The 19214-nt window shown below is 30.6% G+C and overlaps 1 protein-coding gene across 17 annotated transcripts in view; it reads left to right on the plus strand.

Annotated features, from left to right (window-relative positions):
- The window catches only part of LOC145256229 (ryanodine receptor-like), a 936895-nt gene that overhangs the window by 419358 nt on the left and 498323 nt on the right, over positions 1 to 19214 (plus strand). For all 17 annotated transcript variants that reach the window (XM_080114858.1, XM_080114861.1, XM_080114859.1 and 14 more), the window contains 3 exons: positions 295 to 399; positions 2116 to 2235; positions 5454 to 5626. In XM_080114858.1, coding sequence (XP_079970984.1) covers positions 295 to 399; positions 2116 to 2235; positions 5454 to 5626 — 398 coding nt within the window. The remainder of the gene's footprint in view (positions 1 to 294; positions 400 to 2115; positions 2236 to 5453; positions 5627 to 19214) is intronic.

The following is a 19214-nucleotide window of genomic DNA, read 5'->3' on the forward strand; positions in this document are numbered from 1 at the left end:
GCTAATAAATTTATTTTCGAGTTATATACGCGCCCAAAAATGTATTTTAAAGTTATGGACGCGCCAAAAATTTTATTTTAAACACATGTACTCCCAAAAAATGTATATTCAAGTTATGTACTCCCAAAAAATGTATTTTAAAGTTATGTACTCGTCAAAAAATATATTTTAAAGTTACCTACTCCAAAACATTTTATGTTAAATTTATGTACTCCCAAAAAATGTATTTTAAAGTTATGTACTTTCCAAAAAAAAAGTCGTATTAATTATTTGTGTCAATTTTTTCTCTTTCAGAAACATGACTAGACAGATGACACTTTGGTATGCCAAAAATCAACCTGTATTTGAACCATTGACTTCAAATCATTCCCGTTTGGAAGCTGTGAGAATTCCAGGAGGGTCAGTATCAAATTGAAGCTTACATATTTGCTTATTAGTAAACTACCTTTCTCTTACATATATATATATATATATATATATATATATATACGCACACACATATATATATACATGTATATATACATATACATGTGTATATATGTACATATGTGTCTATATATGTATATATATGTATATATATGTATCTATACGTATTGTGTATATGTGTATATATGAATATATTTGTGTGTATATATATATATGTTTTTGTACATACATGTATGTGTATATATATGTGTGTATGTTTGTGTATATACATGTGTGTGTGTGTGTGTGTGTGTGTGTGTGTGTGTGTGTGTGTGTGTGTGTGTGTGTGTAACTTTACATGATCTGCGTTGTCCAGAATTCATCGTTTGCACATTTTTTTAATTTTACATTTATTAAGAACAGTAAAGAAAAGTAGAAGTTTCAAATATATATGTGTGTGCGTGTGTGAGTGAGAGTGAGAGAGAGAGAGAGAGCATAGGAAGTAAAAGAAATTAATACAAGATCATTTCCATATGTTCCAAGAATTTAAACAATAAGGATCGTATAAAATTTCAATTGTTATTGTGTGAATTCTTAGAACATATGGGACGGATCTTGCAATAATATAATTTAGCTCATATTACTTTACTTTAGCTCTGGAACGTTTAACAGCTCTTCTATTGAGCTGATTATATATCTGTAGTATACTGAGCGACTGATCGTAATTCCCATGCTTTCCTCACCAATGCAACGGTTAGCTGAGCTGAATAATAATCTATCCATTGTGTTATGTTCTGGATTCAGGCCATGATATCTCTCTTTCTACTCCACTCTCTCTCTCTCTCTCTCTCTCTCTCTCTCTCTCTCTCTCTATCTATCTATCTATCTATATCTATCTATCTATCTATATCTCTCTCTCTCTATCAGAGAGAGAAAGACAGAAAAATATAAATACATATTTTAAAGGTTTCTTCTTTTTACATGAAATAAGCCAACTTGCACAGTTTCTGCTTTATTTATATACTAGTGAGTGTACACGGCGTTGCCCGGTGTGTGGGGGTGTAGTAAGGACCCTCGGGTGTTGAATTAAGTTTCTTTAAAAAAGTGGTATAGTAGCGGGGTTCCCCGGCGTTGCTTGGGTCGAGTAAGGAACCTGGCGAGGGGAGTTTAAAAAAAATGAATTAATAATAGCGGCGGGGGGGGGTGAAACAACAGTAGGCAGTTTGGGTAGAGATAAAAAAAAGAAAAAATGGTATTAGGTAGGCTGGAACCCATAATACGAAGGAGGAAAGAAAAAAAATGTGACGTCTTTGCCAATGTGTCCACAGTCCAACCAGAAGTTTGGAACGTTGAAATTAAGTGAACTCACACTAACCGATACAATGACTTGCAAAAATGGCAATGCTAAAAACGACCCCTCCTTGTAAAAAACTGGCCAGTTTAGGATGAAAGAATTAATGTTTGTGACCAAGTTTTCGATATTTGTCGTCGGAAGGGTAAAGTTTTAAAACGATACCGATCTTGCGAGGATCCGTCCCCTCTGTTGAAAGTTTTTGTGAGATATACAAACACACACACACACAAACACACACATACACACATTTTGTCCTGTATATATATATAGAAGATTTTAATGTATGTTAAGAATATCTCAAGTTGGTTTATAATGTTTCTGTTGTTTTTCTTTTTTTTTTTGTTATCTATCTTTAGAACCAACATTACTCCAGCTCTGAAGATCTCCTCAAAGAATTTTGGCACTCTAGAACAAGTCTGTTTGGAATATGTACGCCTCAGTTTGCCTGTCACGTGTATGAGTGAATTTGTAAGCAAGTAAGTAAAACGTTTTTTTATTCTTTCAAACAAATAGTATTGGTTTACGGGCATAAAATCCATAGAACGTGACTTCTGCTTACAAATTTTATAAGAGAAAGACGGTGGCTGACAAAAAACTGTCCCTTGTGAATTTCCTTCCGTTTAGAACCCGTATTAATCATCAGTTTTGAATGAACTCGTTGTTGAAGTAATTCTAACAGAAGACCTCCGTTTTCTTCCATCATTAAATATGCTATTTACGAAACAATATAATTTTTTTATATATTAACTAAATCTTTAATAATAATATTATTTAATAATAAATTTTATTTTGTAAGGAACAAAACTTTCATTTCAAATTATTTATGTAAAAAATTTTTATTAGAAATTATTTTGTAAAAAGCATTTTCATTATAAAATATTTTTGCAAAAAAACTAAAACTCATTATAAAATATTTTTGAAAAACAAAATTTATTATAAACTTATTTTGTAAAAGTTTTTTATGAAAATCATTATAAATATGCAAAATTTCATTATAAAGTATTTTCGGAAAAAAGTCTTTATAAACTGTTTTGTAAAAAAGGATTTCATTACAAACTGTTTTGTAAAAAAAGTTCTCTGATAAATTATTTTTGTAAAAAAAAAATCATTATAAGCCTTGTTTGTAAAAAATATTTCCATTATAAACTATTTTTGTAAAAAAATATTTCCATTATAAACTATTTTTATTCATACATAATCTACACTAGTCGTCTAAATTTCTACATGTTTTATATATATACGACAGGCCAGTACATGTAGAAGTTTAGATAACCCATGTAGATTATATCTGAATAAGAAATTTGAAACTCTAAACTAAAATGAAAAGGGAAACAACTGTATAAACAGAATAAACTTTACTTTAGAATAATAATACATGAGAAAAATAAAATATAATGAACATTAAACTAAACCAACAACTAAAATAGAAAAATTATCGGAAGCACACAACTAAATAAGGTCATCTTTTAATTAAACACACGCACAAAAGGGCGAGTCAACTCTATATAAATCAGAACAAAAGAAGAGGAAGTGAAATTCAGTCAAATCTTTGTTTATAAAAAAAAACTGTCATTGGCTAATGAAAACATTAACCTGTGGGAGAGAATAATAAAGAATCTGATCGATTAGCTAACTCAACGAAACACCATGTGTATATTTAAAAACATTCAGTAACACGAGTTTTATGTATTTTAGCCTGACGACTCCCTACAGAGATTAAATGCAGATGCCTCTGTGTAGCTAAATTGCTATGAATATATTTTCATAACTTACAACCGAGCTCTATTTATGTAGCGAGCACTGCTAAAGTGAAATAAATACTGAAAATTGATATATAGTTTATTATATCTCCTTATAACATCTTATGTGAATGCATGAAATAATATATGCTATATATTTCGGTGTATAAGACGATCGTTAAAGTTAAAAAAATAATCTTTAAAAACCAATATTTCATGAGCTATACATAGGCATCCACATTCAGGAATCATCAGGCAATGTGCACTTATATTTTCATAACTTACATAATAATATAAATAGTAATAAAAATATTTTTGATCTGAAACTCAAACATTTCACGTCATAATTTTTTAAATTAACTAAATGACTAAAATTTGATTTATTTGCTCTATCTTGTATATCGAGCAATTCTTATTTAGGTGGGATAGTACTTATAGAATATTACTGCCAGTAATATTTTGTAAATCTTATAATCACAGGTTTCCATACCAGCTGATTGTCGGATAATTTTATTCTGAAGCATATATATATATATATATATATATATATATATATATATATATATATATATATATAAACACGAGTTTATATTTATTATATTTATATTATATGCTTTTTCTTCACTGTATTCTCTCTGCTTCATTATTTGTTACCAAGAAAGATCTATGACTTACTTGTAGTTTAATCAAATACTTTTGCAAGCAAAATCCGATCCCACATTTTGCTAAATCCTACCCTCTGATGAGAAGGAAAGCATTTCTTCGAAACTCCGCGGATTAAGGACTATCCACTTATTTTGTGCTTCCTTTTTTAAAATTAAATATGTTTTTAACTCTTTTTCATAGTGTTTTTAACATGTTTTATTAACTACTTGTTCTTATATATATATATATATATATATATATATATATATATATATATATATATATATATATCAATTAAAATAAAATGACGGGACAACAAAATAATTGTTATTAAGTCCCCCAGCCCTTTCTAAAGAATAGACAACCTACTGTTTTCTGGCTTGTTTAGGACCGAAAACAGGAAAGTCAATCTCTACATGGAAGTGGAACACAAGTACAAGGAACTGGAGTAAGAATGGACTTCACGTGGTTTCTTTTTTGAGAAGGAGTTTATCGAAATAAAAGTAGGGTTTGGATATCTTAGAGGAATTCTTTTGCTAAACATTAAAAAACAAACAAGGAGATAATTCATTTACTCGATGAACTAAAAAGCTAAGAACTTACAAGGGCTGGGATCTGACAAGGCCAGCAAGTGCGCCATGCTTAGGCAAGGAACACATACTTATATGTGACTCCCTTTGGTATACACAAGCTTACAATTTATATCCCACTTTTGTTGTATTCTGTTGAATGTAAACTTTTTATGACATCTGATTTAAACCCTCAACTGATGCTTAAAAAGTGAAGTCAAGTCCAAATCAGAATCAATTCAACTCCTTGAAATCCCCTGAAATGCATCATCTACAATACCATTCTAACTAGATCTAGAATTTCGAGAAACACTATTAGTTATTTCCTCTCTGATGGTAGTCCAATTGTTCTCGTATATTTGTTATCCTAAAGTAAATTTTATTCTGTTTATATAGTTGTTTGCTATTTCATTTCTACAGTTTAATAGGTTTTTGGAGTATTAAAGTCTATCATTTCAAATGTCTCATTCAAACATAAGCTACATGGGTTGCCTAAATTTCTACATTTACCCTATATTACATGTACTCTATATAATAATACAAAACGATAGTCTAATGTTATATGTTACATACAGTATTACAGTTTGATGCCCATTTGAAGGTCAAAGGCATGTCCGATGCTGCAAAAACATGAAATAAACGATGAAACCGCATCTCAGCGAGGACTCGCCTAGAAATATCTTTAAGATGCATTTGTCTATCAATAAAATGATGTTTTTTTTTTCACATATTTTCCAAAAGGGATAAAAGCATGCAGTCCGAGATAGAGCGCAAGATGAACCTTGAGAACATCCGCCGCCATGAGATGGACATTGAAGAGGAGAGGAACGCCTTCTCGGACATACCTGGCCAGAATTATAGCGATGCCAACATCAGTGATGCCTCTGTAGAAAAGGGTAGTAAAGTGATCGCAGGTGAGTTATGTTTGAACCTGGTTGAGAATACAAATTGACTTTCTTCTTTCTATCGTTTACTTTCTTTCGCATTCAGTGTACGCCAAAAAGAATCAAATGCATGGCCTAACAGAAACTGATTGGTTTTCTTTTAATTTAAGAAAATTTTTTTTAAATAATTGTGATTTGAGTAGATTAGTGTTTGAGTTTTGATGTTTGTGCAACATAGTGAATTTTGAAACAAACGCATTTCAGGTGATAACATTATTTACGTACTTACGAGTCATGTCGAAATTAGCATGAATTCCAAAAATTACGAAAATTGATCCAGTAAAAGTGTGCTAAATCTAATTTTTACAAATATAATTATCTGCAATAACGGTCTGACATTTTGTATTTTGAAATGATGGATTTTAATTGATAGCAAGGGAGATAAGCCAGTTTTGTCAAAATGATAGATTGCAGTTATCTCCCCTGAATTTTGAGAATTCTTCCACATTAAAACATGATAAAACTCTATATAAATTCATAAACTCGATAAATCTTATTTTTACTTGTAATTATTTTCCATAATTTTTGGAATTTATATGAATTTCGACACTTAAGTATGTAATCATGTTCACACCTGAAGTGTGTTTGTTTCAAAATCCGTTATTCTACACAAGCACCGAGTTTTTCTGTTTAAAAATATTTTTTTTTTAGAAAAACTTTTAATTTTTCTGAATTTTTGAGATGAGGATTGATAATATGTATTATTTGGATTGGTCGACTGACATTTTTGTTGTTATTCTTACAACGTTTGGCTGATGTAATCTCCGACCTTCTTTAGTTGAGTCTTCACAATGGTTCTTATTCATGAATATTGGAAAGAAATATTTTGTTTTTGTTTTTTAACGAACCATAGTCAGTAGAATTCAAACTATGTGCTGTTATGACACCGCATGATTCCCCACCAACAAGCTGTTGACCCCAGACGTCGGGTGCCATAGATTTTTCCTTCATCTTTCATTGTTTTAGTTCTGGCCATGTCATCATCGTCTTTCTCACACAGCGACCGTTGATAGGGGAGTGAATAGTTTCACAAATATAAAAATAAAATAAACAAGAAAAACAAACTCTGATGCTTCACATATATGTCAGTTGGACTCTGGATGCATGTGTCTACATGCTAAGGTTCACATCTGCGTCCTGTCGAGGCTGGTTCATTTCGATATCCCAAAGCTTTTCCGATCTGGCTCAATCCACAATCTGTCTCCAACTGTAGTCAAAGTCCAACACAACTCTCAACTCTGACTGTCATAAAATTCCAACTCTCGACTGTCGTTAAGTCCAGCTTTGTTGTCCCCTGACTCACAGTAACCTCCTTCCAAAATACCTATAGGAGCATTGTTCGATTCTTAGTCCATTGTTCTCTACATATCCGTCATTCGGTCACTTGATCACTTGTCACGCTCTGAATTTAAACTTCACCCCTGACTACGTTGTCCATTGTTTAAAAAAAAAAATGCTATTTCATTTATCACCCACCCTTTGTCATTCCCCGCCTCCCAGCACTCAACGACCTCAGTCCAATGTTAATGAAAGAGCAAATTAATACAAAAATGGAAACCACCCGATGATCTCCCCATTTTATAAACCCATCACACATTTTTGAAACAAAAGTCTTTTGTTTTTCACCATACATCACTAAGTTGTCATTGCCAAGATACACCTGAAGAAGATCGGAGGTTACATCGGCCGAAACGTTGTGAGAATAACAGCCAACATGAAAAAAGTAGATGAGAACTATCCAAATAACATAAACTTTTTTGTGGCTTAATCTGTGTTGTAGGATTAGTTACATACTGACCCTGACTATGGTATTTCCTTATTCATATTTTTTTTTTTTTTTATCAAGGATTCCTTATATTCAAGATCGACAATATGCAGGGTTTTTAGAAAATCAATAGCATAACTTCAGGATTATGTTCTATATGTCCAATAAAGACAAACATTCCCATAAACACTTCGTTTCCGCGATATTGTCAATTAAAGCAAATGCGGATCAAGATTCTTTATTGTAAACATTTAAACGTAAAGAAGCAATAATATTATTATACTAAATATGAGTCAATCATGGTGCAGCATCTATTGAATCTGCCCTATGAAACTCGACTCAAAAAAATTAATTATTTCTCCCTTGAACGCCAACGGATTACATGGTGATCACATTTTGACCAACCATTTCCTCAATATGCATTATGATATACCTCAGGTTCTATTATTTATCCTACACTAGAAAGTGGTCAATCCAGACACCACATTAAGCTATTCATCGTCGATTTTGATTAAACCTAAAGAAGGTTGCATTTCAATCAGGATTCTTGGATTTTTTTGTTTTTTTGTTTTTTTAGATTTTTTTATCATTTTGTTCTACTTATATAGTGTTGCTGTAATCTCATACATCCCAAACGAGAGATCTTTTTAAGATTCTAACCATCTCATCAAACGCAATTGTTTTGGGGTATAACCTCTATTAACCTTGCTTCTTTCTCCTTCTTGTCCCATATCATAATGTTAGGTTTAATAGCTTCGTTTGTCTTGGTACATAGCTGTAGGAATTGCATAGTTATAAGTGGATGGTGTATGACTTCTTTCCAACTGTTTTTTTCTGGTAAACATGTTCCCAGGATGTGATGCTACATTCGATATTCAACTTTTTACAGATTATTCAGTGGAGATATTTACACACTCTATTGTTTCGCATTATGTATAGTAGCTTTCCAAGTCAGGTAATAAATGCATCAACAACACAACAATTAAAGGTGAATCTGGGTTACTGTGTCCTTTTCTACTTTATTTTTTGCCAAATAAATTGAATTAAATTGACATGAATTAACAAAATCAACATTTAACAAAATATGAATATTAGATTGGAATATAAAAGTTCACTTAGACATAACTTGACACTATCTTCTATGTATCTATCTCAATTCATGTTGTCGACGAGTATGAACGTTGCACTTTAAGGCAAGGGTGTTATCTACCTAACTACGCATCGTGTTCATCCTTATTAAATGCCGCATACTTTTATTTATAGCTGATTAAGAGAGCAACCCAGTCTTACTCATGTTTATCTAACATATAAAATTATCTTATGAGATTTTAATAGTTTGACTTAAATATCATTTAAACTGACGTTTCTAAATTTGATTCTGACTAGCCAATTTCCAGTTTTTATTGTTCTACATTGTTATTGGCAATGTAATGTATATAGGGAACAGCCCACATACAAATATAAAAGGGTTTATTGCTGTAAGTATTTCTGTAAATGTAAAATGCATTATGTAGTTACAAATTTTCTCATCGTATTGTAATGAATATGGGTAACGGCCCACATACAAACATAATAGGGTTTATTGCTGTATTTCTGTAAGTGAAAAATTAATTATGTAGTTACAAGTTTGCTAATCGGATTGTAATGTATATGGGGAACGGCCCACATACAAATATAAAAGGGTTTATTGCTGTATTTCTGTAAGTGAAAAATGAATTATGTAGTTACAAGTTTGCTCATCGGATTGTAATGTATATTGGGAACGGTCCACATAAAAGGGTTTATTGCTGTAAGTGAACAATGCAGTAGGTAGCTACAAATTGGGTAACTAACAGTCTAATTGCATTCATGCTATTGTTTTACTCCTCCAGGCTTGCACAAATGTTGTTGATCTGCTATGTGCGCTAGTACATTTTATAAGGAAATAGGGTGTCAGGACTTTTTTATAACACCTGTCCCTTAAGATTTATTTTCCTTTCAAAATTAATATTTTTACTTTGGGGGGATCTGGTTTTAGAAATTTAATCCGTCTTGGGACTATCAATTCAGCAGTTGGTGAAGGTGAAATAACAAAAATATCATAAATTACATCCGTTGGGATTTCTCTTTTTGTCACTTTTGTAATGTTATCCGGACATATTTAATAATAACACTCGAACGGCCAATATGAAAAAATATGAGAACGATTTAATATTGTAAATAGGCAAGGAAGTAAATAAGTCAGGAAGTAACTGACTTGTATTGTATACAGAGAAAGTCCTGGCTGTAGCACTACCATTGTACTCTTCAAGTCTAGTATCGTTGTTGATCAGCTGTTAAATGATGGTGTCAGGCAATGCCAGAATGGACAGCTTTTTTTTTTTTTTACATAGGCATAACCACTTATCAAGGCCAGAGAACACTCGAGGATAAGGGTTAAGAATGTACAGTAGTCAATTGTACAATTTGGGAATTGAAGTAAAAAAAAGTCCAGGACAATGCCAGGTTTCTAAAAAATAGCAAATGGCAGGAAGCGTTCCAGTTTCTGACCTATGATGTAGATGAAAACGTCCATGGTAAACAAAGGAACAATAGATGCAATTGTAATAAAAACAAATGCTTTTGGGTCAGTCAGACAGAAGTGTCGGTACTTTCTGTACAATATTTTTTCCTGGCTTGTAATGTATACGGGGAAACGACCCATTTTGAGACTACAGTTTCAGCAATTGTTAGAACTGGAATTTCAAAAATATCTTTAAGTACATACGTGGTTTTTGTTTGTTTTTTAATAAAAATCGCTCCAGACAAGGCATGAAGCTACTTGATGTAAGGAGCTAAAAAATCTACTTCAAGGTCATAAACTAGTCAATGATGAGTGTTAGATTGATTTATTCTGACCCAGAAAAATAGCAATTCTTCTTCCTTTGCCAGAAATATCATTCATATGACTAACGGGATTGCAGGAAGTAAATTCAAGGTTCACTTTCTACTTGTTTTCCTTATATATTACAAAATGGGGAATCCATTTAATTAAACCCCCAGTTAGTATTATGCATCTAAAATTGAGAAAAGTGCTCTCGAAAAGTGTTTACGTTATATGAATAAGCGAAATCAAAACAAGATGGCGATCGAATTTGATCTGATGTCGTGTGATTTTGCTTATTCATATAATACTGACACTTTTCAAGCGTGTTTTTCTCAATTTTAGATGCATAATGCTAACTGGATTTTTAATGGAACTGATTCCTTATTTACTAATATAAAACGAAAACAAAAAACAATAAATAGCCTAAGATGTTTAAACAGATTTCTTCCTCACGTTCTTCCATGGTCATGACTTTTATACATTAGAAGGAATTCCTTATTTGTAGGCCACAAGATTTTTTTTTTTTTTTAATTGTTATTCTAAAAATGAAAAAAAAATTTTTCTTTAGAAAAAAAACTGCTATGGGCATGGTTTCTCATGATTTTTCACCTTCTCCATTTTTTGTTATGGATTTCTTTTTTTGTTTTTTTATATAGTTTTTTGATTGGCTTTATTTTGCATGCAGGAACAGTTTGATGTCATCCATTCTACGTATACGTACTCCTAATCCCGTCATGCAAAAGTTATAGAGTACTTTTGGAGAGGGGAAGCGAGAAAGCAAATACCAAGTTAGGCCTACCCAGTCACCTGTAACTAATTTGGAAAAAATAATCTACTTATAATTAAGAGCACTATATATATATATATATATATATATATATATATATATATATATATATATATATATATATATATATATATATATGTGTGTGTGTGTGTATATTTTTTTTTTTTTTTTACATGGGTGTCACCACTAATCAAGGCCCAGAGGCCACTCAAGGATAAGGGTTAATAGATATACATTAGTCATTGTGATTTTAGCATAGTAAACAGTGGGAATTTTGTAACTTGGATTACTTAGGGGGACGATTCAATTAGAACTTGTTCACATTGGACTTTTTCTTTTTTTTTTTTTCATAGGTATCAACACATTATCAAGGCCAAGAGGCCACTCAAGGATAAGGGTTAAAGAGTGTACAGTAGAAATTGGACAATATAATAATCATTAGTAATGAAAATTTGTTAAATTTGATAACTTATATGGAACGGCTCATCAAGAACTTATTTACGTTAGACTTGAAGACAACCATATTGTAGTCAGCCGGAAAGCAGGATGTGTATATGTATTTACATATATGTATGTGTGCATATATGTATGCATATATGTATGTTTATATATATGTCTGTATATATATATGTGTACATATATGTATATGTATATATTCACATATATATATGTATGCGTGTATATATATATGTATAATTATGTGTGTATATATATGTATATGTGTAACTATATGTATATATATGTATTTATATATATATATATATATGTATGCATATGTATGTATATATATGTATGCATATGTATGTGTATATATGTATGTGTATGTATGTGCACATGTGTATGCATATATATATGCATATATGTATATATATGTATATATGTATGCAAATGTATGTGTATATATACGTATATATGCATATGTTAGCATATGCATATATATATATGAGTATATATGCATATGTATATGTATATATAATATTTATGCATGTATATATGTACATATATGTGTATATATACACGTGTGTGTATGTTAATATATATATATATATAGCCATCCACATACCGTACTGTTTCGTTGTATCACAACTCATCAGTGTGGTTAGACTAGCACCTTTCCTAGCCATGGATTGAACCTACAACTATTGCGTTGACAGTCAGCAGCTCTAATCATAGGACCATCCTGTCAGGCAAAAGTTTAGCATGCAGAACACTTGGCCCTTTTTCTAGTTCTTTGACGAAATTATTTAAGGGAGGTGGAGCAAGAAAGCAAATAGCAAGTTTAACAAATACCTCAGGCTTACCCTGTCATCTGAAATGAATTAAGGAACAGATCTTCCACTTTATAATAAAACGTCAACTGTGGCTGTTTTATACAGTGAAACAGTCTGTCTGTGGATAACTACATCTTAGTAGTATATTTTTTTTACTAGAAGGTCACCGCTTATCAAAACTGGAGGGCAACTCAAGGATAAGGATTAATGAATGTAAGGTCGACTGTACGACAATCTAGTTATGATTAGTGGTGGTTGAGCTTGATTATTTAATAGGTCGGTTCAACAAGAACTTATTTACATTAGATTTGAATACGATCATGGTATAGTCGGCTGGGAAGTAGCCCCACGGTATTGTTTCACAGACGGATAGTTCTAGGAAAGAAACTTTGCTCATGGAATTTTATTTAGTTTAGGCACTGATAGAGAGTAAAAGAAATTATTAACACTTGTTGTGGCTAAACGAATATTTGTTATGAATGTTTTGTGGGGGGGGGGAATGACTGAAGCTCATTTGAGCATCTGCAATGAAATAATGATGGAGCAGAGATAGATATCACAACATCTCTATTCTTCTAGCCCACTAGATTTCAAAGACGATTTTGTAATTTGCCAAGGCAGGAAAGGATACACTGAGCTTCTGCTCTTTCCAAGATGTGGCAACTGGCAATGCATTTTTTTCTGTCATTTTTGACTGAGTTGTGCATAACAATGAAAGGGATAAAGTCGATAAGTTGTTTCGACAAATTTTGTTCCGTCTCACCTAAGAATGATAGGATATTTATTTTAAAAGAAAGCATCACATCTCTTTTTTTTTATGGCTATGTAGTATTGTAGAAAAAACAGTTGGGCATGAGACGCAAAAAAAAAAAGTATGAACGACAATATTGAAAGATTTCAATAATGTTCAATTATGACAGAATGAGCATTGCATTATATTCTCGTGGTAGTTGGTTTTTTCAATAGCCAGTGTGCTCAACCCAAAAGAGGGAACATATTTTAGACAATTTTTCAATATCCCAGCTGTTCAGTGCAGCTATATGCGCATGCGCGCACACACACACACACACACACACACACACACACACACAGCAGCAGCTTTAATCTGTGTGGACAATCCTGTCAGATGAATGTTAGCATGCAGAACACTTGGCTCTTTTTCTAGTTCTTGGATGTGTGTGTGCATGCGCGCGTGTGTGTGTCTGTGTGTGTGTGTTTTGTGTGTGTGCGTGTTTTGTGTGTGTGTGTGTGTGTGTGTGTACAAGATGTTGTGTTTGAAGGTTATGACAATGCAGTTTTGTAGAAAAACACTGTTGGCTACGAGACACGATAACAACGATAAACGACAATATTAATAAATTTCAATAATTTTCACTTAGGAACTATTTAATTTACCAACGTAATGTGCTAAACCAAAATGATATCGTGGTGTTATTATTTACATTGAATTTTCAAGGTAAATCTCATCTTTAGAAAAAAAGAAAAAAACATTAAAATATGTACAACCACTCACAAACGACAGTACAATATTCTTCAATATTTGTTGTAAAATTTTGTTTACTTGCCCTCCCCACGAGGGCAGAGTTAGACATGAGGTTAGTTTTTAATGTGGGTGGGGGGAACCAGATCCCTCAAAAAGGGGCACTCTGGTCAATAACAAGAATAAAAAATGTATCAGTCATGAAGGATTTCTCCTGTATTAACTGAGACCAAAAAAAGTGTAGTGTAGCATCTGAAGAACAGATACTACACTTATCAGATCTTTTGAAATCACGTTAGAATACAAAAAAAGAACAATGAACAAAAAATTTAGGCACAAGGCCATCTACAAAAACGGGAGGAGGTGATGTTGGTTGGTCAGTCTCGTTCTGTTAGAATTTTAACAAAAAATTCCTCTTAGTTAGCATCTTTTTTTTACTATAATACCACGTTCACCCTTTCGTACTCTGGATACGGGGATCCTACTTAAACCCAATTGTAAAAAAAAAAATTATTTGCATGTAAAAACAAAAAAGATAATAATAATAAGGCCAAGGTTGTTGTAAAAGAAAGCATTAAATATTATACGAGTTGCACTGTTAAGTGACTAAAAACATTAATCTTCTCAGATGCCGTGAAGTTATTCATATCTATATAATACACATACAGAGGTATATATTAGTTGGTTGGTTGTTTCTGTTTTACGGCATATCAACCCTTTTCAGGTTATTTAATGCCGGATCCAGTTATTTTGAAGAAAATTTTTTTTAATAGAATATATTTGTTTTTTTTTTTGTTTTGTTTTTTTTTCAAGTCAGTTTCTATTTAACCCATAGTTGGGATCCTAACAGGTACTACCACTCTGGGTCAGAGTGGACCCGGGAGCAATGGCAATTAAAGGGTGGCTCCACACTCCCCAAAGCCTGCAAGCTGGGGCCTCACCATCGGATACAGTTTAAGATAATATCCAGGACCCCATATATTAGACACTATCCTCGAGTGTCTACGGTTTCTCTGTACAGGGGTTTGTTAGGACAACCTGGTATGAGGATACTTTTCCCCGACCAAATATTCAAAATCACCCATTATTCACAGCCCAAATAAGATCTTCTTTTATAGCTAACCCGCATTAGCTTTTAACAGGAATGGTGCATCTTCTCCAAGTTACCTCAAGTAACAGCACGAAGCTGGACACTCCACCAGACTAGATAAATTCTGGTTCTGAAATCCAGTAAAAACTAAGAGACCAAAACGAAACAATTGCTACAACGTATGAAAATGGTTAATTGGGAAGAGGAAAATTATGTTCCCAATTTCTTTACTAACTCAGTGTTTGGGAGATAAAGAACTTAAGTGAAACATTCGAATATCTATGTATCTCATATAGAGTTCAAGTGTTAGTCCCAGGTTATGGGTCCTTGATTTCTGAGAACTTTGACTGAAGTAAAATAAAAAGAGAACTTGAAAGTTTACTATACACTATCCTCGAGTGTCTAAGGTCTCTCCGTACAAGAGTTTATTATTAGGACAACTTGGCATAAGGATACTTTTCCCTATAAGTAAACCCTGACTTAATATTAAAAATCACATAGTGTTCACGGCTCAAATAAATCTTATCGGCATGGCTAACCCACAATGGGTTTTACAAGGAATGGAGCATCTTCTTCAAGTGATGTTAATTGAAATAACATCAAGAAGCTGGATACTCCACTAGACTAGATAAATTCTTATATTCCAACTTCTTTAGTAACTCAGTGTTTGAGGGGTAAAGGAAGGCTTTTATGTAATATTCTAACATCTATGTGTCCCATATAGAGATTAAATGGTAACCTCAATGAAGAGGGTCTGCTTGATTTCTGAGAACTTCGACGAAAGTAAAATTAAATAAAAAAAAAAATAATAATAATAAATTACAATATAAATTTCTGGTACTCTATAATATTTTTATCTGTCATCATTGATACTTGTTTTTCATTTGGGATAATAATTTTTCCCAAGTCACCGTCCAATGTTTATTTTCGTTTTGAACGATATAATTTTTTTATTTTTTTTCATTTGGAACTGTATGATATTATAAATCAACATGTAAAAGGTTTGGTGAAAAACTGTATATAATTATTTCATCAATGACTGTATGATCATTTGTTATATATCATAAATTTATAACCAATTATATTCTGTTGGCCCAAATTCTATTTGGTGTACGCTTTCATTTATTTACTTAATTATCTTATATTTATTTAATTATTTTATATATTTATTGAATTATTTTATATTTATTGAATTATTTTATATTTATTGAATTATTTTATTTTTATTATTCCTGCCAATCACCGTATATATGCACATATGTATGCATATACATAGATATAAATATGTTTACGTGCATGAAAGTTATCTATGGACACGCGTGTTTCTAGTCATCAGCCGTCGTCAACATGGCCAAACTTTTCGACACCGGTTGACAGAGGAACACACGTGAACATGGGTAGCTCTAATGCACGTAAAACATATTTTAAATATTCAAATATTGAAAAGAAAGGAAAGTAAAACAAATAGCAATCAATAAAGGGACGACACATTCAAATGCGAAACAAGGGGCAGGTAACCTCCTCGTCGCTAAGGTAGTGAAATTAGATACAAACAAATCAAAGCTGTTCATGTCGTAAACAAATAAATAACGAAAAGAGATCTTCTTAAATAACAGATATATATATACATTTATATATGTATACTTATATATACACATATGCATATATATATATATATATATATATATATAATTTGTACATAATCTTGCACATCAATGAATATAAATTATCGTTTCCAAACAATTTTTAAGTCTGACTGCTAAAATAATCGCAGGCACTACGTATAAAACAAATTAAACACTAAGTATAAAACTTTTTACGAATTTTTTTGATGCTTGAAGGTTGTCCTTTCGAACTATTTTGTATGTATAGGATCCACGAGTTTAAGGCACTTCAAATGAGCAATGATGAAAAGGATACATTTTGCACTGACACTACTTTTGTCGTTACTTCCGGTTGAATTATGAACAAAACAAGTCTTGTCCAGTTATACCCCAATATTAAAAAAAAAATGTTAGGTTAGGTTTTAAAAACGGTTATACAACGAAATTTACAGAAATCAGCTAGTATTTTTGTTTTTCAAAAATAAAATAAAATAATACCTGTATACATTTTGGAATCCTATGCGGAGGAGCTTTGTTGACTCTTAAAGTTTGAGTTAGGTCCCTTTAACATTGGCCTAAATGAAGGCAAAATTGGCAGGTTTATGTTTTTATAAGAAAAAATACTGGATGCATTTGGGGGGGGGGTGATTTACTATCTTTTTTTAAGGTAAAACATGATTTGTTTTATAAACTTTGAAGATTTTTGAAAAAACTAAATAAATAAAAAAGCATAGTTTTATTTACGCAAAATGTTTAAACAAAATGTATAAAACAAACGAAATAAATAAAATAATTTTTTTAAACCACACAAATAAAAAGATGCTAAAAACGAAAAAAAAATTTTTTAAACCACACAAATAAAAAGATGCTAAAAACGAAAAAAAAAAATTTTAAACCACACAAATATAAAGATGCTACAAACAAAATAAAAAAAAAATTAAACCACACAAATAAAAAGATGCTACAAACGAAATAAATAAAATATTTTTAAACCACACAAATAAAAAGATGCTACAAACGAAATAAATAAAATATTTTTTAAACCACCCATATATAAAGATGCTACCAACGAAATAAATAAAATATTTCTTTTAAAACCAGCCAAATATAAAGACGCTACAAACGAAATAAATAAAATATTTTTTTAAAACCAGACAAATATAAAGATGCTACAAACGAAATAAATAAAATATTTTTAAACCACACAAATAAAAAGATGCTACAAACGAAATAAATGAAATAATTACTTTTAAACCATACCAATAAAAATATTTTACAAACGAAATAAATAAAATATTTGTTAAACCACACAAATTAAAAGATGCTACAAACGAAATAAATAAAATAATTTTTTTAATCCACACAAATAAAATGCTACAAACGAAATAAATAAAATGTTTTTTAACCACACAAATAAAAAGATGTTACACACGAAATTAATAAAATAATTTTTTAAACCACACAAAGAAAAAGATGCTACAAACGGAATAAATAAAAAAAATTATTTTAACCAAACAAATAAAATGATGTTACAAATGAAATAAATAGAATAATTTTTTTAAACCACACAAATAAAAACATGCTACAAACGAAATGAATAAAATACTTTTTAAATCATACAAATAAAGATGCTACAAACGAAATAAATAACATATTTTTTTTAAACCATAAAAATAAAAATATTTTATAAACTAAATAAATAAAAAAATTTCAACCCACACAAATAAAAAGATGCTACAAACGAAATGAATAAAATATTTTTTTAACCACACAAATAAATGGATAATACAAACGAAATAAATAAAATATATTTTTAAACCCTACAAATATAAAGATGCTACAAACGAAGTAAATAAAATAGTTTTTTAACCACACAAATTAAAAGATGCTATGAACGAAATAAATAAAATATTTTTTAAACAACATAAATATAAAGATGCTACAAACGAAATAAATAAAATAGTTTTTTTAACCACACAAATAAAAACATTCTACAAACGAAATAAATAAAAAAAATTATTTTAACCAAACAAATAAAAAGATGTTACAAATGAAATAAATAGAATAATGTTTTAAACAACACAAATAAAAACATGATACAAACGAAATGAATAAAATATTTTTTAAAATCATACAAATAAAAGATGCTACAAACGAAATAAATAAAATAATTTTTTAACCCGCACAAATAAAAAGATGTTACAAACTAAATAAATAAAAAAAATTTCAAACCCACACAAATATAAAGATGCTACAAACGAAATAAATAAAATAATTTTTTTAACCACACAAATAAATGGATACTACAAACGAAATAAATAAAATGTTTTTAACCACACAAATAAAAAGATGCTACAAACGAAATAAATAAAATAGTTTTTAACCAAACAAATAAATGGATACTACAAACGAAATAAATCAAATATATTTTTTAAACCCCACAAATATAAAGATGTTACAAACGAAATAAATAAAATAGTTTTTTAAACCACACAAAAAAAGATGCTACAAACGAAATAAATAAAATATTTTTTTAAACCACATAAATATAAAGATGCTACAAACGAAATAAATAAAATAGTTTTTTTAACCACACAAATATAAAGATGCTACAAACGAAATAAATAAAATATTTTTTAAAACCACATAAATAAAAAGATGCTACAAACGAAATAAATAAAATAATTTTTTTAAACCACACAAATAAAAGATGCTA

Source organism: Euprymna scolopes, chromosome 32 (genome assembly GCF_053919585.1).
Source record: "Euprymna scolopes isolate OS-2025 chromosome 32, ASM5391958v1, whole genome shotgun sequence".
Lineage (NCBI taxonomy): Eukaryota > Metazoa > Mollusca > Cephalopoda > Sepiida > Sepiolidae > Euprymna > Euprymna scolopes.